This window comes from Pristis pectinata, chromosome 1, assembly GCF_009764475.1.
Source record: "Pristis pectinata isolate sPriPec2 chromosome 1, sPriPec2.1.pri, whole genome shotgun sequence".
Taxonomy (NCBI): Eukaryota; Metazoa; Chordata; class Chondrichthyes; order Rhinopristiformes; family Pristidae; genus Pristis; species Pristis pectinata.
The window spans coordinates 5,551,417-5,577,125 of NC_067405.1; the positions used below are offsets into that span (position 1 = coordinate 5,551,417).

At 45.3% G+C, this 25,709-nt stretch overlaps 1 protein-coding gene across 1 annotated transcript in view; it reads left to right on the top strand.

Moving 5' to 3' along the window:
* Positions 1–8,399: 8,399 nt before the first annotated feature.
* Positions 8,400–25,709, top strand: part of mnx2b (motor neuron and pancreas homeobox 2b) — an 83,929-nt gene continuing 66,619 nt past the window's right edge. The window contains exon 1 of the mRNA XM_052025027.1: positions 8,400–8,868. Coding sequence (XP_051880987.1) covers positions 8,400–8,868 — 469 coding nt within the window. The remainder of the gene's footprint in view (positions 8,869–25,709) is intronic.

Here is a 25,709-nt window from a genome sequence, read left to right on the forward strand (position 1 = left end):
TGCACACATGGACTTGTGCATCTGACAATAAGCTCGACTTTGACTTTGATAATAAATCTGATTCTGATCCTTCTGATATGGCAGAAGGAGAGATTTCAACCTTTTAAATCCTGATGATGCTCAAGATATCAGAATATTAAGAGGGGTTTCATGATTTAATTGGTATTGGTTTATTATTGTCACTTGTACCGAGGTACAGTGAAACACTTGTCTTACAAACCGATCATACAGATCAATTCATTACACAGTGCAGTTACATTGAGTTAGTACAGAGTGCATTGATGTAATACAGGTAAAAACAATAACTGTACAGAGTAAAGTGTCACAGCTACAGAGAAAGTGCAGTGCAATAAGGTGCAAGGTCACAACAAGGTAGATCATGAGGTCATAGTCCATCTCATCGTATAAGGGAACCATTCAATAGTCTTATCACAGTGGGGTAGAAGCTGTCCTTAAGTCTGGTGGTACGTGCCCTCAGGCTCCTGTATCTTCTACCCGATGGAAGAGGAGACAAGAGAGAATGTCTCAGGTGGGTGGGGTCTTTAATTATGCTGGCTGCTACACCCAGACAACGGGAGGTAAAGACAGAGTCCAAGGAGGGGAGGCTGGTGTCCGTGATGCGCTGGGCTGTGTCCACAACTATCTGCAGCCTCTTGCGATCTTGGACAGAGCAGTTGGCATACCAAGCCGTGATACATTCAGATAGGATGCTTTCTATGGTGCATCGGTAAAAGTTGGTGAGAGTCAAAGGGGACAAACCAAATTTCTTTAGCCTCCTGAGGAAGTAGAGGCGCTGGTGAGCTTTCTTGGCCGTGGCATCCACGTGATTTGACCAGGACAGGCTGTTGGTGATGTTCACTCCCAGGAACTTGAAGCTCTCAACCCTCTCGACCTCAGGTTTGGGGTTCATGGGGACCAGGAGGTGATGTTGGGTACTCACTGTGTTCCTCTTGTTTGGATGGCAGAGTGGTCCAGCTGGCAGAACTGCTGCCTCACAGCTCCAGTGACCTGGGTTCGGTTGTAGAGTCATAGAGTTGTACCCCACAGAAACAGGCCCTTCGGCCCATTCATCCATGCTAAGCTTTTTGCCATCTATGCCAATCCCATTTGCCCACATCAGGTCGGTATCCTTCTATGCCTTGCCTATGTAAGTGTCTGTATAAATGCCTCTTTAATATAGTATTTGCATCTGATTCCACCTCCTCCTCTGGCAGTGAGTTCCAGGTATCAACCACTCTCTGTGTAAAAAACTTACCTCTCAGATCCCCTTTTAAACTCCTCCCCCTCACCTCAGACCCATACCCTCCTGTATTTAATACTCCTTCCAAGAAAAAAAGATTTTGACTCTTTACCCTAGTTACGCCTCTCATAATCTTATATATCTCTCTCACGTCACTCCTCAGCCTCTTTCGCTCCAGGGAAAACAAGCCCAGCCTATCCAATCTCTCCCTATAACTAAAGCCCTCCAATCCAGGCAACATCCTGGTGAGTCTCCTCTGCACTCTCTCCAGCGCCATCTTCTTATGGTGTGGTGACCAGAACTGTACTCAATACTCCAAGTGTGGTCGAAATATTGTTTTGTAAAAATGCAACATAACATCCCAACTCTTGTATTCTGTGCCCTGACCTATGAAGGCAAGCATGTCATATGCATTCTTCACCACCCTATGTTGCCACTTTCAGGTAACTATGGACTTGGACCCTGAGGTCTCTCTGTTCATCACCGTTACTCAGGGCCCTACCATTTACTGTATTTGTCCTATCCTTAACTGACTTTCCAAAATGCATCAAATCACACTTGTCAGGGTTAAATTCCGTCTGTCAATGCTTCACCCAACATTCCATCTAGCCTTAGACAACCTTCGTCACTATTCACAACACCACAAATTTTCCTGTCATCTGGAGTTCTGGCCTCTAGTATTGTCTGTGTGGATTAGTCAGTTAATTGGGCACTGTAAATTGCCCCTAACATGTAGGTGACTGGTAGAATCTGGGGGGAGTTGATGGGAAATGTGAGAAGAACAAAATAGATTTGGCATTGCTTGGTGATAGTGTAGCAGTTAGCGTAATGCTATTACAGCACCAGCGACCCCGGGTTCAATTCCAGCCGTCGTCTGTAAGGAGTTTGTATGTTCTCCCCGTGACTGTGTGGGTTTCCTCCGGGTGCTCCAGTTTCCTCCCACATTCCAAAGACGTACGGGTTAGGAAGTTGTGGACATGCTATGTTGGCGCCGGAAGTGTGGCGACACTTGCGGGCTGCCCCCAGAACACTCTACACAAAGATGCATTTCACTGTGTGTTTCGATGTACATGTGACTAATAAAGAAATCTGATCTTATTTTATCTGATTAGCATGGACTCCATGCTTTTGCTGTGCTCTAAGACTGTTTATACATTACCACCATCCTAAACCTGTCAGGAAGATTCTACCCTCTCATCATACATATTACCCACAACCTACGCACAGGAAGGTCACAACTGATTGACATCTCAAGCCCAAATCCATAACCTTTTATGAACCTCTTTCCTGATTCTGACATAGGATCTTGGATCAGAAACATTAACCTGTTGGATGTTTCCTGCATTTCAGATTTCCAGCTTCTGTGCTTTTTTTCTTATCCTCACCTTTTAGCCAACATTATCAAAGACCCCTCGCACCCTGGACATTCTCTCTTCTCCCCCCTTCCATCAGGCAGAAGATAGAAAAGCCTGAAAGCACGTACCACCAGGCTCAAGGACAACTCTAACCTGCTGTTGTAAGACTCGTGAACAGACCTCTTGTACGATAAAGATGAACTCCTGATCTCTCAGTCTACCTCGGCATGGCCCTTGCACTTTATGGTCTGCCTGCAATGTATTTACTCTGTAACTGTAACACTATATTCTGCATTCTGTTATTGCCTTTCCCTTTGTACTACCTCGATTATCTTATGTTTTGAAATGGTCTGTATGGATGGCATGCAGAACACAGTTTTTCACTGTACATGTGACAATAATAAACCAATTACCAATTGTATGTCATGAACCAGCAACAAAAGAAACACACTGAGTCATGATTCAGTGTTAAAAACTATTTTATTAATAACTACTTATAATAATAAGAAAAATAAAAGTAAAAAATGTTAGAATGTTAGAAGTAAAAATGTTAAACCTTGAACATTAACCCCAGAAACTAAACTCTTCGTGTGTGTGTGGCAAAGTCCCAAACTCCAAGTCCAGGAATGGTTCCTAAAGTTCAGTTCAGCAAGCCACAAGGTGAAACATGAGCAAAGGCTTCTTCAACAACCACCGTTGTCTGAAGATAAGACGTAGATGTAGAGAACATAGAGAGAGTAAATACGAAATCCAAATGTTCCACGATGGAACCCAAACGACACCTCAGTGTTTACTCGGTAGTGACTTCCTCACCCCGAAAAGCATCCGAATCGTGGCCATCCACACACAAATACCTGTTTCCTTCTACAGGTCAGCAAAAAAGTGAACTCCACCGGATTACTTCCAATTTCCATACGTGGATTGCAGTGACAGACACAGTTATTGTTTCTCATCCATCAATAGAGAAACTTGCAGGCTGGTGTCTCTCTCCCTTCTCTCTCTCTCTCTCTTCGACTGACTTCGACTGCCCTCTTCAACAACATCATTACGTCCTTTATCTCCTGTTGACGTAAGCACGCCACACACACACACACACACACACACACACACACACACACACACACACACACACACACACACACACACACACACACACACACTACTACTACTACTACTACTACTACTACTACTAACTCTATCTTAAAGGGACATTCACCGAGTCCGTAACATATAATCTTTGATAATGTTCTGAGGTTTTGAAGGAAATAGCACCAGAAGTCAGGTTATTTTACAAAGATTTTTAAGTCTGCAACTCATTGAGTTGTGCCCTTTAGATAATCTGAGATCTTATGTTTAAAACTTTTTAATAGTTAGAGAGTGTATACACTAGCCAGGGATATTCTGCCTCCACTCCCAACAAAAGAAAGCCTTATATTTCCTAATAATCTGACTTGCAGATTTTATGTTGGCTGTATGTAATGACGTATGATATATTGCTAATAGATGGGTTATTTGGGGAAACGGTTGACCCCAGAAATGAGCGGGTAAAATATATTTGAGAGACCGTTTCACCACATGTGATCTTGTGAAAATGGCAGTGTCGGCAGTGACCGTGTGTTGGTTTGGGCATGAAGTACGATCAGGTTTCAGAAGTGCTCATTGCAAGAGAGGGAATCTATGAAAATCAATGAAAATGCAGATACTGGAAATCGCATAAAGTTGGAAACGCTCAGCAGGTCAGGCAGCACCTGTGGGGTTTCAGGTCAAAGATATTTCATCAGGTAAGTCAAGGTCGAGTTTACTGTCATATGCATGAGTACATGTATGCACAGGTACAATGATAAACTTGCAGCAGCATCACAGGCACACAGCATCAGATACGCAGCATTCACAAGAAAAACATAACTTAAACACAATTTTTACAAGAAAGAACACAATTAGAATGAAAAAAGCACAAAATCCATTTTAGTGCAAGTGAAGAAAGTGGTCATAGTGTTGCTAAACTGTAGTGATTAGGGTTTTGCTGGTTGGTTCAAAAACCAAAGGGAAGTAGCTGTTCTTGAACCTGGTGGTGTGGGACTTCAGGCTTCTGTACCTCCTGCCCGCTGGTAGCTGCGAGAAGATGGCATGGCCCGGATGGTGGGGATCTTTGATGAAGGATGTTGCCTTCTTGAGGCAGCAGCTCCTGTAGATACTTCCGATGGTGGGGAGGGCAATGCTGATGTTGTAATTAAAGAAAAGGAGTGTGAAATGTTGGATGGGATAAAACCAGTAGGAGGTTAAGGGCTTTAGCATTGAAAGTTAATAAAAGGGTCTGATAAAAGGGTTAATAAAAGGGGCAAGCACAGTAGTGTAACGGTTAGTGTAACGTTATTACAGCACCAGCGACCCGCGTTCAAATCCAGCCATTGTCTGTAAGGAGTTTGTACGTCCTCCTCAGGGCTGCGTGGGTTTCCTCCGGGTGCTCCGGTTTCCTCCCACATTACAAAGACATACGGGTTAGGAAGTTGTGGGCATGCTATGTTGGCACCAGAAGCGTGGTGACACTTGCGGGCTGCCCCCAGAACACTCAACGCAAAAGATGCATTTCACTGTGTGTTTCGATGTACATGTGACTAATAAAGATACCTTATCATCATTTTCAAATTCTCCCTGCCTTTAGGAATGGTTCCGAAGGATTGAGATACTGCTAATATTGTATAGATATTTAAACAAATAGGGATAAACTCTGTGATTACAGGCCAGTTAATTTAATGCTTGGCAAATTATTGAAATCAACTTTGAGGAACAGTACAAACCTTTATTTCGAAAAAAAATTAATAAAACAAAAAAACAAAGTCTATTTTAGTGCAAAGTGATCAAAGCGGTCATAGTGTTGCTAAACTGTAGTGATCAGGGTTGTGCCGGTTGGTTCAAGAACCAAATGGTTGAAGGGAAGTAGCTGTTCCTGAATCTGGTGGTGTGGAACTTCAGGCTTCTGTACCTCCTGCCCGATGGTAGCTGGGAGACATTACAAATCAATTTTTCGCTGAATATATTTGAGAGATTCACCAGCCAAGTGTTCAGGGAAAGACTAAGTAAAGCAAACAAATCCTTGGTCAGAACTATTGAGAGGAGGTTGAACTGAAGGAATTGGTTGAGGGTGGTGAAGGTGAGGTGATAGGTAGGTGGAAGGTGTGAGTGACACTAAGTCTGGTGTCTCACTTTAAGTTCTCTGATGCAATGGCCAAATAAAACGATTCAAGAGTGTAAACAGTTTTGCAATCAGGCTTGATTTGTATGAACATAGAACATTACAGCACAGTACAGGCCCCTCGGCCCACAATGCTGTGCCAACATTTTATCCAACTCTAAGATCTATCTAACCCTTCCCTCCCACATAGCCCCCCCATTAATGATAGAAAAATGGGGGGCTATCTAAGAGTCTCTTAAATGTCCCTGATGTAACTGCCCCCACAACCTCTGCCAGGGCATTCCGCGGACCCACCACTCTCTGTGTAAAAATCTTACCCCTGGCATCCCCCTTATACCTTCCTCCAATCACCTTAAAATTATGTCCCCTGGTGTTAGTCATTGTTGCCTTGGGAAAAAAGTCTCTGACTGTGCGCTCCATTTATGCCTCTTATCATCCTGTACACCTCTATCAAGTCACTTCTCACTCTCCTCTCCAAAGAGAAAAGCCCTAGCTCACTCAACCTATCCTCATAAGACATGCTCTCCAATCCAGGCAGATTCATTGAAAGTTTATCTATTTTTCGTTCCACAACATCTACCCCTTGTTTCCTCTGCAATGAGCTGCTTGAAAAGCTTGCAATGTGTTGCTTATCGTTTGGATTACACTCAGTTCCATCCATACGGTTCACTGTCACTGGTTCCAACCTTAGACAGACACTAGTCTGTGTTATTTTATTCTGCTCTTCCTCTCCAAGTTTTCCGTCTTGACTGAGCCTCATTTAGTCCAGTGGTTTGTTCATTTCCAAGCGGGTGAATACAATCGTTACCTCCTTCCCTTTGTATGTTAAATCCCGTCGGCGGCCTGTCGCGGCCTTCTAACTGAAGTTTATTTCAATGTTTGCTTCGGGATAACGTGCGCACAGAGGGGAGGGTGAGGTTTAATGTAGGGGTGACTTTGCTGTTTACATCTTTAACATAAAGAACGGGATTTTCGGCCGATCGTTTAACGGGCTATCCAATAAATCCTTGTATCTTTACCCCTCTGCAATCAAATGAGAACATCTTTTGAATTCGTTTCCATCGCCCGTTCGGGCCTTCAGGATTACAATTCTTTGCAAAAAAAAACCAAAGTCAAGCCCTATTTTCATGGCCAGTCCACTCGCCTTCGCCTCCCTGCCAGTGGGAACACTATACAATGCCTTAAGCGTGTCAGGGCAATTGGAGAATTCTGCATGCAGCCACAGGAGACTGCAGATACTGGAATCTGGAGCAACAAACAATCTGCTGGAGGAACGGCCCCAAAACGTCGACAATTCCTTCCCCCACCCCACCCCCTCCGCCCTCCACCCTCCACCCTCCACCCTCCACCGATGCTGCTCGACCCGCTGAGTTCCTCCAGCAGATTGTTTGTTCCCCGGTAGCGTTCCGCCGTCCTATAAACGAGGGGGTGAGTGAATGGGGAAGGATCTCTCTCCCTCTCTCTCCAAAAAAACCCACGCTCCCCCGCAGTGCTCTCGCCGTAATCATTGCAGGACGCCAATTTAAATCGATTGATCTACACCAGTTCTTTTAGATTAACGAAAACTGGCGACTGGGAGCGAACAAGCTGCCCAAAAGCGGTGGAAAGATAGAGGCGATTTGAGAGGAAAAGACTGCATTAAAACTGCTTCTGAGATTTGAAAATCGGAAACGAAAAGATGTTCTTGTGTCTTAGTTGCTGCTTGATAAAAGAAGGGCTGCGGGTAATTGTACAGATATTCTCAAATTTGGAGTGAGAGATTAATGTAAGGCTCCTTCAGCAATCCGAATACAGAACCGGTTCCAAACTCAACAAATCTGCTCGGATAGCTCTTTCACCCTTTTCTCTATCCGGTCTTGGCGGAGCTTCACTGCAACGAGGGGGTAATTAGTTAATTAAACGCCATTTGAAAGGGTTCTTCTCCCCCGGGGAAGTGTGACGAGAGGGGCGGGTACTTTTCCCTCCTCCAGAAAGGCGGACACTTTGACGGCGCAGTCGTGGGCCGGGGAACCGGCAGCCTATTGTAAGACCGAAATAAAGACGCACACACACATATACAGACCCGTGCGCCAAGGGATGCGGTGGGAATGAGGCACAGGGAAAGTTAGGAGATTTCAGGAACACCGGGACATTAAGACGTGGGAGAAGATAGGCAAGCGTAGAGGAAGCAGAAACTACAGAGAAAGACTCCAAAGAGAAAAAGACTCCACAGAAAGAGAAAGAAGCAAACCAGAAAAAAGACATAGCGAGAGCTCAGTGGATGCTTGACGGTAAATAGCAAGAGAGAGTTTTAAAAAAGAGAGGAACCAGGAGAACTCGGATAGAAGACGGAAAGATAGAGAGGGACTTAAAATGTAAAATGATCCAGAGAGGTAATTAGAAACGGGGTCGCTTTTAATTGTGGGACTGATAGGTCCTGCTCGCCTTAAAGTGACAGGGACAGTCCTTTGCGGGTGGGTACGGAAAATCCTTGCAAACGGCCAGTGGCGTTGAGAAAATCTATAGGCAGTCGGTCTTACACAGTAGCCTTGGCCAGGATTGTAGAGAGCTCTTGTCACAGTGAGGGGGACCTTCCCAGATCTCCAAATCTCTCCACCTTCCACCCAGCAACATGGAGAAGTCTAAAAACTTCAGGATCGACGCTCTGTTAGCCGAAGAGCCTCCCCGGGTAGCGCCGAGCTCTTCCCCTCCGGTGGTGAGCCCCAACTCGGTGCCCGAGAGTTCAGCGGGGAGCCCGGGCTCCTGCATCCGCACCGAGACACCATCTCCCCGGGGAACTGTGGGCACCGTGTCGTTGGCCAGCGGCATCATCCCCAAACCGGGTCTACTCAACCTGCAGCCCCCGGCTCTCGGCTCTCTGTCCCACTCCGCCTTGCCCGCCATGTACGGGCACCCCGTCTACACTTACCCGGGCTTGGGAGCCCACCACCCGGCTCTGTCGTACGGGGCTTTCCCGCAGCTCCCTCAGCCTCACCCCGAGCACCTCAAAGCGGCGGCGGCAGCGGGATCCTTCCAGCTGGACCACTGGCTCCGGGCTCAAGCCGCCGGCATGATGATTCCGAGACTATCCGACTACAACAGTGAGTACACTTGACTCCATTAACATATCTATTTTTGTGCAATTGATAGCAAACGGCGAATCTGTGGCAGCATTTGTCAAATTGCAATCTTAATAACAACTTCCACAGTTTCATGGAGTTATACAGCACAGAAACAGGCCCTTCGGCCCAACTCGTCCATGCTGACCAAGTTGCCTACCTGAGCTAGTCCCATTTGCCCGCGTTTGGCCCATATCCCTCTAAACCTTTCCTATCCCTGTATCTATCCAAGTGTCTTTTAAATATTTGAGAGGTTTAGAGGGATATGGGCCAAATGCGGGCAGGTGGGACTGGCTTGGGACTAGCACCATGGTCAGCATGAACAAGTTGGGCCGAAAGGCCTGTTTCCGTGCTGTATGACTCTAAACGTTGTAGTTGCACTGTGTAATGAATTGACCTGTATGATGGCTATGCAAGACAAGTTTTTCACTGTACATCGGTACAAGTGACAATACTATACCAATACCAATTGAACCCAGCTCTACCTCTTCCCCCGGCAGCTCGTTCCACATACCCACCACCCTCCGTGTGAAGAAGTTGCCCCTTTAAATATTTCCCTTCACTCCTTCAACCTGTAGCCTCCAGCTTTAGACTACTCCGGGATAAAGACTGCTACCATTCGCCTTATCTATGCTCATGATTTTATAAACCTCTCTAATGTCACCTCTCAGCCTCCTACGCTCCAGGGAAAAAAGTCCCCCTGCTTGAACTCATCTTTATTGCGTGTAACCCAAATGTATCACAAACTTCCATTTTTTTAAAAAAAATCCTCAAAATCTAGAAATGTTTAATGCAGTTTAGCGAAGTTAACAGGAGTTTGAATATAGATGTTTGAAATTACGAAGGGTTTGATAAGAACTTTGGTGATAGAAGCCACGTTAATTGGCTACTGTAACTTACCAGCAGTGTGCAGAGGTGGTAAGAGATCTTGGAGGAAGTTTATAGGCATGTGAGAGAGAGTGGCTTCCATTGAGGGAATGGCATTGATGGCATTGCTCTGTGGGCCAGCATAGACTTGTTGGGCCGAATAGCCTTCTTTCTGTCCTAGTAAAACTATGAAAAATATAAAATATGACAATATTCGTCCCCTTGTGCTTACTCCACCGCTCAGTAAGGTCATGACAGATCTGTTGCCTCCTCGCCCACTTTCCTGCACTAAACCCATGTCCTTTGATCCCATGAATATCCAAAAATCTATCGATCACTGCCTTGAATATGTTTAGTGAGATCCCCGGCACTCTGGGGTACAGAATTCCAAAGATTCGCCACACTCTGGGTGAAGAAATTTCTTCTCAACTCTATGCTGAACACCCTACCCCTTACTTTGAGACTGTGAATCCTGGGTCTCGGTCGCCCAGTCAGAAATATAATCGTTCCTTCATCTAGCTTGTCAAGCCCAACAAAAATGTTATACTCTTCATTGAGATCACCCCACACTCTTCTAAACCCAGGAGAATATAGGCCCTCTCTCCTCATGTGACAGACTCAGGAATCACAAGAGACTGCGGGTGCTGGAATCCGGAGCTAGACAACAGACTGCTGGAGGAACTCAGCGGGAGACGCAATTTCTGTGGACTGTCCATTTCCCTCCACAGATGCCGCCTGACCCGCCGAGTTCCCCCGGCAGTTTGTTATTTTTTTAAATTCAGGAATCAATCCATGCAGTCCCCCAGACCTGAATGCGATGGAATCTATTGAACGGAGCAAATCAACTCCTATACTCATCCCTCCTGTATTAAAGACCAATATGCTTTTTGCTCTCCTCATTGCTTGCTTGCTTACCTACACGTTAACTTTCGGGGATGTGTATACAAGGACCCCCTGGTTCTCCAGGAAATCAATTCCTTTCATGGTTTGCATGCAGCGAGAAGCTGAGAGGGTTGCAGAGCAATAGGAACAACACAAAGTAGCCGAGTACCGTGGGAGTAAGAGGGTTTCTTTTCCTCTTCTACATGTGCTTTAAAAGACCGGGGGGACATTCCAAAATGAATTGATAAACCCCTAGAGGGGAAGTATACAGAACAGGACGAAAAACAGAACGCTTGAAGAACTCGACGGGTCAAGCAGCATCCGTGGAGACGCGACATCAGTTCTGGTGTAGGGTCCCGACCCAATGCGTCGTTGAACCTTTTGCCTCCACCGATGCTGCCCGACCCGCTGAGTTCTTCCAACACCCTGTTTTATTTTGTTTCAGATTGCAACATCTGCAACCTCTTTAATCTTCATGGCGAACAGGACTAATTGGATAGCTCTTTCACAGATCTACATGGGAATGATTGGCCTTATGCGCTCTGTGCGTGTGTGTCTCATGTTGCAAAATATGGTCATGTGGTCAGGTAAATTTTTGGCAAAACATAGCAACAAAACTGTTAATGTTTTTCGTGCTTATACCTCCTGTGCTTTGTCATAGTTTTGTGTTATTCGCCCTGTTCCTTGGGAATATTATTGGAATTAGAATTGGTTTATTATTGTCACATGTACCGAGGTACAGTGAAAAACTTGTCTTGCATACCGTTCATACAGATCAATTCATTACACAGTGCATCGAGGTAGTACAAGGTTAAACAAAACAATGCAGAATAAAATGTAACAGCTACGGACTTAAAATAACATTACTAGTAATTCTTAGAGACATAGAATTTAGATTGAATTGACCTGTACGATCGGTTTGTAAGACAAGCTTTTCACTGTACCTCGGTACAAGTGACAATAATAAACCAATACCAATAAAAGAGAACGATTATCATAGAAGTAATGACTGGATCTACAGAGAGCAGTTTGCAACATTCATAAGGCAAAATAAATCTCACAGTTAAATTTAAAGTGGAGGTTATTCGGTGGAATTGTTAAGCGTTTATATTTTAATCGAATCATTTCAAAGGGTATAATTTGTTTTATCGTTCATTTAAGGTGACAATCGTTTTAACAAGGACCCGACGCACAGTTTAAACCGACTGTTCATTAGGTTGTGGGTAATGACCAAGTTCCAAAGTTTATTTTTTTTTTAAAAAAAGCTTCTTTTGAACGTCGGTGCGGCTTTGTTCTGTCGTGGCATCTGTTTTGTGTTTGAGGAGGAACAGTTGTGTGATGTGCTGTGCGTCGGAATGTTTGAAGAAAGCGCCAGTCCCCTTTGTCACTTGCTCCTATGACATTGAAGCAGGATTAAACCACTTAAGCTTCTCTGGGTCCGAAGTGATGGTCGCGGTACCGGCTAATCAGGATTGCCCGCTGGCAAATGCCGCTCTCACCAGTTCCCTTGTGAGGAGGAGGTGGAGAGACGCATTTGTATAAATAATATCTATATATTCTGCATTATCCATCTAAGCATGGACTATGTATAGGAAATGTTCACTACATCAAGATACCCTGAAGTGTTTTGAGTGTGGGCCATGATCTTAATCTTGGGAATTGTGTGTGTGTATGAGAGAGAGAGGAGAGACAGGATGCTTGTATTGTAACTTGTATGTGCGTATTGCAGCCTTATTATTCATCTTGGCATAAACTATATATATTGCAGGCGTGTGTGAATTCATTTATTTTTATATAATTTAAATATTTTTCTATGTATATGAATAATGTGTGCACGTAATCCATTAAATACGTTTGTAAAATTTGTATTTAAAATAGAACCACGTTATATATTCTATGCAGACGCAAGAGATTCTCCAAAGGCTGGAATCTGGAGCATCGCACGCAAAATGTTGGAGGAACTCAGCAGGTCAGGCAGCACCTGTAGAGGGAAACGAACAGTCCACGTTTTGGGTCGAGACCCTTCATCAGGACTGTTCAATTCCTTCCATAGATGCTGCCAGACCCGCTGAGTTCCTCCAGCATTTTGTGTGCGTTGCTATATATTCTATGTAACAGCTTTCAGCGACAAGATGGATATCTACAGAGTAGGCCCAACCGGCGATATGTGCGAAATTCTCCAGGCGCGTTTCCCGGGATGGTTTTGGGAGGTCGGGTTGTGTGTGGAGGCCAGGTTTGTTAAGGGAAGTTGTCGTTCAGTCTAATTGCTTGTCAAAGTAATTGGATCAATTTGCAATCGGATCTGGGGTTGTTTCACGGCCCATTAGCCACAAAGAAGAGACCAGGGTGTGGGGTTCACATAATGAGATTATACACCGCACACGGGAACAACGGGGGTGGGGGTAGCTGAACAGCAAAGCGAGAGACTTCAGACCCCGCACACGCCAGGTAAAGTACACAGAGCGGTCACATCTTGTTCAGAGTCATTGAGAGGGAAATTGAAGTCGGTTAGGGTTACAGGGTGAAACCAAAATAGAACGAGAGGTCGACAGAAATAGAGAGAGACAGAAAGACTGCAGGAGAGACTGATACAGGGAGGTGTTATAGAATCAGAAATTTATGGCGCAGCCAAAGGCCATTCGGCCCGTCACTTCCATGTTGTGGAAAACGGTACTCAGATTAACATAAATTGGTTTATTATTGTAACATGTACGGAGGTACAGTGAAAAACTTTGTTTCGCATGTCATCCATACAAATCAATTCATTACAACAGTGCATTGAGGTAAAGTACAGTACAAGGTAAAACAATAACAGAATGCAGAATAAAGTGTTTCAGTTACAGAGAAAGTGCAGTGCAGGCAGACAGTAAGGTACAAAGCCGTAATGACGTAGAGTGTGAAGTCAAGAGTCCATTTTGTTGTACTAGGGGACCATTCAATAGTCTTATTGTCATTTCCCACCTCTTGCTCGGTAGGTTAGAGTTGGTCATAGAGTCAATTGTTTATACAGCACGGAATCAGGCCCTTGGGCCCAACTCGTCCATGCTGACCAAGGTGCCTTCCTGAGCTCATCATGAGCTCATTTGGGTACCTTTTAAAAAGTGATGAGGAATTCTGCCTCCACTAACCTTTCAAACAGTGAGTTGTGGATCCCATCCCTCTCTCTGGATAAATTTCACTCTTCAAACCTATCAATTGACTTAGTCTTTGCTACCTAGTTATTGTGCTATGGGAAGTTTATCTCCTGCCTTCTACTCCCATTCATCTCATTTTTCACCCCTAAGACCAGACATGAAATAGACAGAATAAGGCGGGGGGGGGGGGGGTGGTTGGTGGAATGAAATGGAAGAAGCAGTAGGAACCAATGGATTGAGTGAGACAGGGAGCAGTAGGTCAAAGAACACCAACCAGAATAAGATGTATCAGCTAGATTTAAAGTAATCTGCAGGACATCAACATGGAAGTGAGAAGGGCAGAAGTTATAGCACCAAAGGCCATTCAGTGCATTATCTGCCAGCTCTCTGCAGAGCAATCCCCATCAATCCCTGCTCTTTCCCACAGCCTTCTCAAGCACCTCACCAGTGAAGCCCCTGATTGTTTCCACTACCTCTATAGTTGTGAGTTTCAGATTATGACCATTTTATTTTTTAAAATCCTCACAAACCTCCCGTACCTTTTGCCTGACATTTGAAATTTGCACCCCCTGATCCTCAAAGGGCACAGATCCTCCCAGCCTCTCGATCCATTACACCTCTATCTAACCTCCACTCCAGGAAGGATATTTCCATCTTCTCCAGCTGAAATCCCAAGAAACATCCCAGTAACAAAGAACATAGAACAGAGAACAGTACAGCACAATACAGACCCTTCAGCCCATAATGTTGTGCCAAACTCTAAACCTCACCTAAGACTATCTAACCCCTTCCTCCCACATATCCTTCTATTTTAAATTCCTCCATGTGCTTATCTAGCAATCTCTTGAATTTGACAAATGTACCTGCCTCCACCACCACCCCAGGCAGCGCATTCCATGCCCCAACCACTCTCTGGGTTAAAAAAAATCTCCCTCTGATATCTCCCTTGAACTTCCCACCCACTACTTTAAAGCCATGCCCTCTTGTATTGAGCATTGGCGCCCTGGGAAAGAGGTGCTGGCTGTCCACTCTATCTATTCCTCTTAATATTTTGTACACCTCTATCATGTCTCCTCTCATCCTCCTTCTCTCTAAAGAGTTAAGCCCAGTAAATAACAACAATGATCAGATTTTATGCCAGATCGATTCGCATTCAATTGAATAATTTTATTCTGAACTCTCCCCCTTCATTTTTTTCCATTGTTTCATCCAGTCTGGTTTGAGAGAGAAGGGCTCTGTTCCACAGGAAACTCCAAGAAACACACCAAAACTGACAAGGGAGGCAGTTTGAGCTTGTGATGTTTTGCGTGTGGCTGCCTGTGTTTATTGTGGAGTGAGGTCTGAAGGAGCAGCTGCCTGTGAATTGAGGGAAAATCTGTTTCACACAACACACAGAAAAAATTACTGGCTTTGGAGGCGGTGCAGAGGAGGTTCACCAGGTTGACTCCAGAGATGAGAGGGTTAGCCTATGAGGAGATATTGAGTTGCCTGGGACGATACTCGTTGGAATTCAGAAGAATGAGAGGGGATCTTATAGAAACATATAAAATTATGGAAGGGATAGATAAGATAGAGACAGGAAAGTTGTTTCCATGGTAGTATAGCAGTTAGCGTAACACTATTACAGCACCAGCGACCCGGGTTCAATTCTAGCCGCTGTCTGTAAGGAGTTTGTACGTTCTCCCTGTGTCTGCATAGGTTTCCTCCGGGTGCTCTGGTTTCCTCCCGCATTCCAAAGACGTACAGGTTAGGAGATGTGGGGATGCTATGTTGGCCCCAGAAGAGTGGCAACACTTGCGGGCTGCCCCCAGAGCACTCTACTCAAAAGATGCATTTCACTGTGTGTTTCAATGTACATAAAGATATCTATCTAGGTGAGACTAGAACTAGGGGACATGGCCTCAAAATTCGGAGGACTAGATTTAGAACGGAGATGAGGAGCAACTGCTTTTCCCAGAGAGTAGTGAAGCTGTGGAATTCTCTGCCCAGGGAAATGGTAAATATATTTATGGCACAGTTAGATAGATTTTTCATAGTAGGGGAATTAATGGGGAAAATGCAGGGAGGTGGAGCTGAGTCCACGGCCAGATCAGCCATGATCTTATTGAATAGCGAACAGGCTCGATGGGCCAGATGGCCTCCTCCTGCTCCTAATGTTCTTATGTTCTGACAACAATACAGTAAATTACCTTGAAGAAATATTGCTTTGAATATAAAACAATTTTGCGGGGCTTGTGGAGTGGGAGCCAGTTTTCCATCAAGGAACAGACACAGTTTCGATGGAGCAAGCGCCATCAAATATTGTAGGAATTTCGGGTGAAATAAAATACTTTGTAAATTTCTGTCCTTTTGTGTTGATACCAGGCCCACGCATTTAATTAAAAGTGAACCAATCACATTTCTCCAGGTTACAATTAAGGCGATCTCGGAAAGAAACAAGCAAGGTGCCAATGTCACTAAAATGTTGACTTCTCAACCACAGAAGGAGCTCAAACTACAAAATTTGCTTTAAACCCCAGATTCAGACTAGCTTATTGTCATTTGTACCAGTGTGCAATGAAATTCCTTTTTCGCGTGTTCACAGAGTAAACTATATACATGGTAATGATAAATACAACAATACACAGAGCAATGAGTGCAAAAACAGCAGAATGGTGCAAAATATAGTAGTGCACACTGAGGTAGTGCAAAACGAAATGCTAAAGTGACAATAACAGAAGAGGTAGAATTAAGAGTCCGAGAACGTGGCTGCACCACCAGGAAGGGGATGTGAAAGAGGCGATTGGTTCAGAAGTCTGACAGCAGTGGGGAAGAAGCTGTTCTTCAGTCTGGATGTTCGGGCTTTTGAGCTCCTGTATCTTCTTTCAGAAGGTAGAAGAGAAAAAATGGAATAGCCAGGGTGGCAGGCATTCTTGATGATACTGTTAGCAATGCACTGTGAAAATGGACTGGGCTATGTTGCCATACCAGGCTGAGATACAATCCATCAGGATACTTTTCATGGAGCAGAACAGTTGCCATACCAGGCTGAGATACAATCCATCAGGATACTTTTCATGGAGCATCTGTAGAATTTCAAGAGACTCCTCATGGACAAGCCAAATCTTCTCAGGTGCCTGAGAAAGTACATGCACTGATGTGCCTTCTTGATCACTGCATCAGTGTGGAGGGATCAGGAGAGGTTGCCAAAGGAACAAGCTGGGATATTGGGAAACCAGAGATGACTTGTATTTCATCCATGTCTATACCAGCATTGGGAGAGGAGGAGCCTATTCTGCCCGGGAGCTGGTCTGTGACCTAACCCCTCTCACCCACCACTACTTCATATCTATCTTGATTGGAATGGGTGATTAACCTGGGTGGATTGTGAATTTTCAATGATACCTGGACAGGTGAATATTGTCAAAGTCAAAGTCAAGTTTATTGTCATATGCACAAGTACATGTGTACACAGGTGCAATGAAAAACTTGCTTGCAGCAGCATCACAGGAACATAGCATCAGATAAGCAGCATTCACAAGAAAAACATAAATTAAACCTAAATTATACACATTTACAAGAAAAAACAAGTAAAACAAAAAATGTCCATTTTAGTGCAAAATGATCAAAGTGGTCATAGTATTGCTAAACTGTAGTGATTAGGGTTGTGCCGGTTGGTTCAAGAACCAAGTGGTTGAAGGGAAGCAGCTGTTCCTGAACCTGGTGGTGTGGGACTTCAGGCTTCTGTACCTCCTGCCCGATGGTAGCTACAAGAAGATGGCATGGCCCGGATGGTGGGGACCTTTGATGATGGATGTTGCCTTCTTGAGGCAGCACCTCCTGTAGATGCTACTGATGGTGGGGAGGGATGTGCCCGTGATGTATTGGGCAGAGTCCACTACTCTGTGCAGCTTCTAACATTCAAACCCAGATTTAAAATTAACATTTGGGGGGAAAAACAAGGAGCCTTGGAACACAGAAAAATCCATTAAACTGGAGCCATCCCTTCATTAATTACTAAGGCCACAGACTTCTAACGGAAATATGTATCAGTACCCGACACACCTTAATCTTTTATTTTGGTCGTTATTTTTCCCTTCTCTCCATGCTCCCAGTGGTAAATATAATCAAAAAGTAATATAAACACAGGTGTTGGAGGGATGATCCTGTTACTCTTTGCTGAAAGAGGAAGTTTTAGGTAGAGCTGATGCTTTAACAACTCAAACCAGCTGGTAATAGACATTTATGGTGAGGGCTAAGGGGCTGTGGTTATTCCTGGGTCAGGGGTCTCTGGGGATGAATGAAGGGGCCCATCAGGTCCAGACCAGCGTCCAGCAAAGCAAGCTCAGCAGTCTCATTTCCACTGTTGTCTCAGCCCCCTGACACCCAGTCTGTCCCCTCCCCCACCTGCCCATCACTCACATGCTCCTCCCACTGGGTCCCCTCCCCCTGCTTCCCATTTCCCTCCACACCTGGCTCCACTCACTACCTTTCCTTCAGATCAGGTTCCATCATCTTCAGCCCTTTGTTGCCTCCACCCATCACCTCCCAGCCTCTGTCGCTATCTCCACCCCTCCCTCTCCCCCATCTGACCGTCTGCCAATCAACCCCTCCTCACCTGGATCCACCTATCGCAAGCCAGCTCTTGCAAAACCCCTTCCCCTCACCTCTTTATACCGGCGATCTCCCCTCTATCTTTTCAGTCCTGATGAAGGGTCTTGACCTGAAATGTCGATGGTCCATTTCCCTCCATAGATGCTGAGTTCCTCTGGATTCCAGCATCTACAGCTGGATCCAGACATCTTGTGTCTTCATGAAAACAAATTTATTCTCTGGAGCGGCAGAGGCTGAGGAGAGACCTGATAGCAGCATCTGTGGTGGGGGGAAGGAATTGTAGATATTTCGGGTTGAAACCCTGCTTGACCAACTGAGTTCCTCCCACAGATTTTGTTACTCCAGATTCCAGTACCTGCAGGTTCGTGTGTCTGTCTGTTCCTTCAGCAGCTTGTTACAGCTCACCTTCCATTGTCTCTGTCACATTGCTACTTATTCTCTTTCACGTGCCCATCCACTCCCTTTTTATTCTTGTACCACTTACACTAGAGACAATTTACAGTAGCCAATTAACCTATCAGCACATTTTGGGGTGTGGGAGGAACCTGGAGGACCCAGAGGAAACGTATTCAGTCTCCGCTAGATTACACCCAAACAGAACCTGGTCAGGATCAAACTCAGGGCCCTAAAGCAGTACGGCACTTGTGGAATGTGAAATTATTCGATCATCATTTTTGTGATCCTGATTGGTGTTCTTGTACGGAGTAGTTTAGGAGTCACCTCTCCTCAGAGAAGGGATCTGAGGTCTGATGACGCAGGTAGACAGGGTGGTGCAAGAATGCATTCTTCAGTCAGGGCACCGAGTACAGGAGTTGGGACATCACGTTACAATTGTGTAAGTCATTGGTGAGCCCACACTCAGAGCACTGTGTGTAGTTCTGGTCACCCGCCTATAGATCACAAGACAAGGGAGCAGAAGTAGACCAATCGGCCCATCGAGTCTGCTCCAAAGAAAAGGGAAAAAAGAAAAAGAAATGAGAAATTGTCGGGGGGGGAGGCAAAAAAAAACTATTCTAACCCCAATTTCCGGCCTTATCCCCATACACCTTGATACCCCGACTAATTAGATATCTATCTATCTCTTCCTTAAATGCCTCCAATGATCTGGCTTCCACTGCTGTACCTGGAAAGGAATTTCACAAATTCACCACCCTCTGGCTAAAGAAATTTCTCCTCATCTCTGTTTTAAACCTGTACCCTCTAATTCTAAGATTGTTCCCTCTGGTCCTGGACTCGCCCACCAAGGGAAACAACTTGGCCACATCTACTCTGTCCAGTCCTTTCACCATTTTAAATGTTTCTATGAGGTCCCCTCTCATTCTTCTGTACTCCAGTGAGTACAGTCCAAGAGCCGACAAATGCTCATCATACGTAAGCCCTTTCATTCCAGGAATCATTCTCGTAAATCTCCTCTGAACCCTCTCCAACATCCTTCCTAAGATATGGGGCCCAAAACTGTGCACAGTATTTCAAATGAGGCCTCACTAGTGCCCTGTAGAGCCTCATCAACACCTCCCTACTTTTATACACTATACCTCCCGAAATGAATGCCAACATAGCATTCGCTTTCTTTACCACCGATCCAACCTGGTGGCTAACCTTTAGGGTATCCTGCACGAGTACCCCCAAGTCCCTTTGTACTTCTGTACTTTGAATTTTCTCTCCTTCTAGATAATAATCTGCCCATTTATTTCTGTTTCCAAAGTGTACAATGGCACATTTCTCAACATTGAATCTCATCTGCCATTTCCTTGCCCATTCTCCTAAACTATCTAGGTCTCTCTGCAACCTTCCTGTCTCCTCAATACTCTCTACTCCTCCATCTATCTTGGTGTCATCCGCAAACTTAGCAGCAAAACCATTTACTCTATCATCCAAATCGTTAATGTACAGGGTAAAAAGAAGCAGCCCCAACACCGACCCCTGCAGAACACCACTAGTAACCGGTAGCCGACCAGAACAAGATCCTTTTATTCCCACCCTTTGCTTCCTGCCAACCAGCCAATGCTCCACCCATTCTGTTATCCTACCTGTAATTCCATGACCTCTCATCTTATTAATCAGTCTCTTATTCGGCACCTTGTCGAAGGCCTTTTGAAAGTCTAAATACACAACATCTACCGCCTCTCCCTTATCCACCCTACCTGTGATTTCTTTGAAAAACTCCAATAGGTTGGTCAGGCAGGATCTTCCCTTCACAAAACCATGTTGGCTAGGACCTATCTTGCCTTGGACCTCTAGGTATTCCATAACATCACCCTTGAGGATCGATTCCAATAACTTTGCCACCACTGACGTCAGACTAATAGGTCTGTAATTTCTTTTATGCTGCCTTTCACCTTTCTTATACAGCGGTACTACATTTGCAACCCTCCAGTCCTCCAGAACCATGCCGGAGTCTATCGATTCCGGGAAAATTATCACCAATGCCTCCGCATTGTCATCTGTCAGTAAGCTGGAAAGGATGTAGAAAAAATTCAAGAGAACAAGCTCATTCAGAAGGTCTGGAGGCATGGGATCCAGGGAAACTTGTCTGTGTGGCTTTGGAATTGGCTTGCCCATAGAAGGCAGAGAGAGGTTGTAGATGGAACTTATTCTGCCTGGAGGTCGGTGACCAGTGGTGTTCCGCAGGGATCTGTTCTGGGACCCCTGCTCTTTGTGATTTTTATAAATGACTTGGATGAGGATGTGGAAGGGTACAGGGATGATAGAGAAATAGAGGGATTTGTGGGAGGGTATAGTTAGATTGATCTTAGAGTAGGCTAAAAGGTCATCACAACATTATGCCGAAGGGCCTGTACTGTGCTGTAATGATCTATGTTCTGTGCTTTTATGTTCTATGATAATACTGGGACTTATAACTCAAACAGAGACTGGATATGCTGGGACTTTTCTCCCTGGAGCACAGGAGAAGACTGAGAAGTGACCTTATAGAGGTTTATAAAATTATGAGAGACATAGATAAGGTGAATGGTCACAGCCTTTTCCAGAAGACGAGATTTCTTTAAGAGCACTGAGAGTGGGTGAAAGGGAGGGACCATGGAGAAGTGTGAATTCGTCAGCATACCAATGTCAGAGGCACTGAGCAATACAGCACAGGTACAGGCCCTTCAGCCCAACCAGTCCATGCCGACCACGGTGCCCACCCAGCTAGTCCCGATTTCCTGCGTTCGGCCCATAACCCTTCAAGCCCCGCCCCGCCATGTACCTATCCAAGTGCTTCTAAAATGATACTATTGTACCTGCCTCAACCACTTCCTCTGGCAGCTTGTTCCATATACTCACCAACTTTCCTGGGTGTTTTTTATAGGCTGCCCAATAGTGACAGGGTTACTGAGGAGCAGATAGGGAAGCAGATCCTAGAAAGGTGTGAGAGTAACAGAGTTGTTGTGATGGGGGATTTTAATTTCCCAAACATCAATTGGCATCTCCAGACAGTGAGGGGTTTAGATGGGATGGAGTTTGTTCGGTGTGTTCAAGAAGGATACTTGACACAGTATGTGGATAGACCTACAAGAGGAGAGGCTGTGCTTGATTTGATATTGGGAAATGAACTTGGTCAGGTGTCAGATCTCTCAGTGGGTAAACATTTTGGTGATAGTGATCATAATTCTATCTCCTTTACGTTAGCACTGGAGAGGGATAGGAACAGACAGACTAGAAAGGCGTTTACTTGGAGTAAAGGGAATTATGAGGCTGTCAGGCAGGAAATTGGAAGATTAGATTGGGAACAGATGTTTTCTGGGAAAAGTACAGAAGATATGTGGCAAATATTCAGGGGATATTTGTGTGGAGCTCTGCATAGACATGTTCCGATGAGACAGGGGAGTCATGGTAGTATACAGGAACCGTGGTGTACAAAGGCTATAATAAATCTGGTCAAAAAGAAAAGAAAAGCATACAAAAGGTACAGAGAGCTAGGTAATATTAGCGATCTGGAGGAGTACAAGGCTAAAAGGAAGGAACTTAAGAAAGAGATTAGGAGAGCCAGAAGGGGACATGAGAAGGCCTTGGCAGGCAGGATTAAGGAAAACCCCAAGGCGTTCTACAAGTACGTGAAGAGTAAGAGGATAAGATGCGAAAGAATAGGGCCTATCAAGTGCAGCAGTGGGAAAATGTGTATGGATCCAGAAGAAATAGCGGAGGTTCTTAATGAATACTTTACATCAGTATTCACCATGGAAAAAGATCTGGGGGATTGTAGTGAGGACTTGCAGCAAGCTGAAAAGCTTGAGCATGTAGATATTAGAGAAGAGGTGGTGCTGAAGCTTTTGGAAAGCATCAAGTTAGATAAGTCACCGGGACCGGATGAGATGTACCCCAGGTTGCTGTGGGAGGCGAGGGAGGAGATTGCGGAGCCTCTGACGATGATCTTTGCATCGTCGATGGAGACGGGAGAGGTTCCGGAAGATTGGAGGGTTGCGGATGTTGTTCCCTGATTCAAGAAGGGGAGTAGGGATAGCCCAGGAAATTATAGACCGGTGAGTCTTACCTCAGTGGTTGGTAAGCTGATGGAGAAGATCCTGAGAGGCAGGATTTATGAACATTTGGAGAGGTATAATATGATTAGGAATAGTCAGCATGGCTTTGTCAAGGGCAGGTCCTTCCTTACGGGCCTGATTGAATTTTTTGAGGATGTGACTAAGTACATCGATGAAGGGAGAGCAGTAGATGTAGTGTATATGGATTTCAGCAAGGCATTTGATAAGGTACCCCACGCAAGGCTTATGGAGAAGGTGAGGAGACATGTGATCCAAGGGGACATTGCAGTGTGGATCCAGAACTGGCTGGCCCACAGAAGGCAAAGAGTGGTTGTTGAGGGGTCATATTCTGAGTGGAAGTCTGTGAGCAATGGTGTACCTCAGGGATCTGTACTGGGACCTTTACTCTTTGTGATTTTTATAAGTGACCTGGATGAGGAAGTGGAGGGGTGGGTTAGTAAGTTTGCGGATGACACGAAGGTTGGTGGTGTTATGGATAGTTTGGAGGGCTGTCAGAGGTTACAGAGGGACATAGGTAGGATGCAGAGTTGGGCTGAGAAGTGGCAGATGCAGTTCAACCCAGATAAGTGTGAAGTGGTTCATTTTGGTGGGTCAAATATGTTGGCGGAATATAGTATTAATGGTAGGACTCTTGGCAGTGTGGAGGATCAGAGGGATCTTGGGGTCCGAGTCCATAGGACGCTCAAAGCAGCTGCGCAAGTTGACTCTGTGGTTAAGAAGGCATATGGTGTATTGTCCTTCATCAATCGGGGAATTGAATTTCAGAGCCGAGAGGTATTGTTGCAGTTATATAGGTCCCTGGTCAGACCCGACTTGGAGTATTGTGCTCAGTTCTGGTCGCCTCATTACAGAAAAGATGTGGAAGCCATAGAGAGGGTGCAGAGGAGATTTACAGGGATGCTGCCTGGAATGCGGAGCATGCCTTATGAAAGCAGGTTGAGGGAACTCTGCTTTTTGTCCTTGGAGAGACGGAGGATGAGGGGGGACCTGATAGAGGTGTATAAGATGATGAGAGGTATTGATCGGGTAGATAGTCAGAGGCTTTTCCCCAGGGCTGAATTGGTGGCCACAAGAGGACATAGGTTTAAGGTGCTGGGGAGTAGATATAGAGGAGACGTCAGAGGTAAGTTTTTTTACTCAGAGAGTGGTGAGTGCGGGGAATGGGCTGCCGGAAACGGTGGTGGAGGCGGGTACGATAGGGTCTTTCAAGAGACTGTTGGATAGGTACATGGAGCTGAGTAAGATAGAGGGCTATGGGTAAGCCTAGTAATTTCTAGGGTAGGGTCATGTTCGGCACAGCTTTGTGGGCCGAAGGGCCTGAATTGCGCTGTAGTTTTTCTATGTTTCTACCCTCTGCATGAAAAAGATCCCCCTCAGGACCCTTTTAAATCTTTCCCCTGTCACCCTAAACCTGTGTCCCCCTAGTTTTGGACTCCACTACCCTGGGGAAAAGACTGTTACCGTCCACCTTATCTATGCCAAACAATTAATTGTATCCCGGGGCTCTGTGCTGGGACAACTCATCCCACTGCCCCCCTCTCTTCCCTTCTTTGCATCAATTATTTAACAACTTTCCCCTGAGGAGATGCAGTCAGTTCTGCCTCAATGATCGCCCACCAGCTCTGCAAAGGTATTCATTGATAGCATCATCGGGGCAGGTTAACGCATATACACCTTATTGTGTGTGCTTACTGACAATTTATAAGGTGTAAGATGAAGCCAATTCCCTGCTGTCTTGTTCCCAATGAAACCCATGTGTTTATTGGGCCATTCATTAGATTTGAGGGCCTCATGGATCATTTAAGATTAAGATCAAGATCTTTATTAGTCACATGTACATCGAAACACACAGTGAAATGCATCTTTTGCGTAGAGTGTTCTGGGGGCAGCCCGCAAGTATCGCCACGCTTCTGGCGCCAACGTAGCACGCCCCCAACTTCCTAACCCGTACGTCTTTGGAATGTGGGAGGAAACCGGAGCACCCGGTGGGAACACACGCAGACACGGGAAGAACATACAAACTCCTTACAGACAGCGGCCGGAATGGAATCCGGGTCGCTGGCGCTGTAAAAACGTTACGCTAACCGCTACACTACCGAGGCTGATCATTTAGTTTCCATTGCAGGGTTGAAAAGGTTGTTTGAGAGGGCCTTGGCTGACACTTAGTGTTCAGGAAATTGTAACTAAACTTACCACTAAACCAAAGTTTGTATTTCGATCAATCTCGCTGTGTTTTATACATTGGTGTCACTTTATTTCCGATCTTGGTTGCTCCGTCTGTTTCTTCCCCCTTTTCCCCCTCTCTCCATCTGCCTCCATCTATCGTTCGCCTGCCACTGTCTCCCAGCTCCACCCCCGCTCCCCTCCCCTACCTGGCACCACCTGCCAGTCACCTTACACCCCTCCTCGGTCCACCAGTCACCTCAGACTCCTTTCTCACCACTCCCCTTCCCCTGTTTACACCGGCCATCTCGCCTCTCCATTCTTGATCCTGAGGCAGGGTTTCGACCCAAAACATTCCTTTGCCCCCTGCCGATGCTGCTTGACATGATTACCTCCTCCTGCAGATTATTTGTTGCTCCAGATTACAGAGTCCACAGTCTCTTATGTCTCCATTGATTTAAATACAGCTGAAGTTCCTTTATTTTAGATCTCAATCTGGCATTGGGTTTAAATATTTATTAGCAAACATATAAAACACCACACACAGATACTGGAACCGCACTGCATCAGTATAAATGCAGCTTAATTAAACACTACTATTAACTCAGTTACTAGTTTAGTGTGTTTGGTGCTTTGCAAATCAAGGGACTGTGGATTGCTCTATTCCAGTTTTATTATTAGG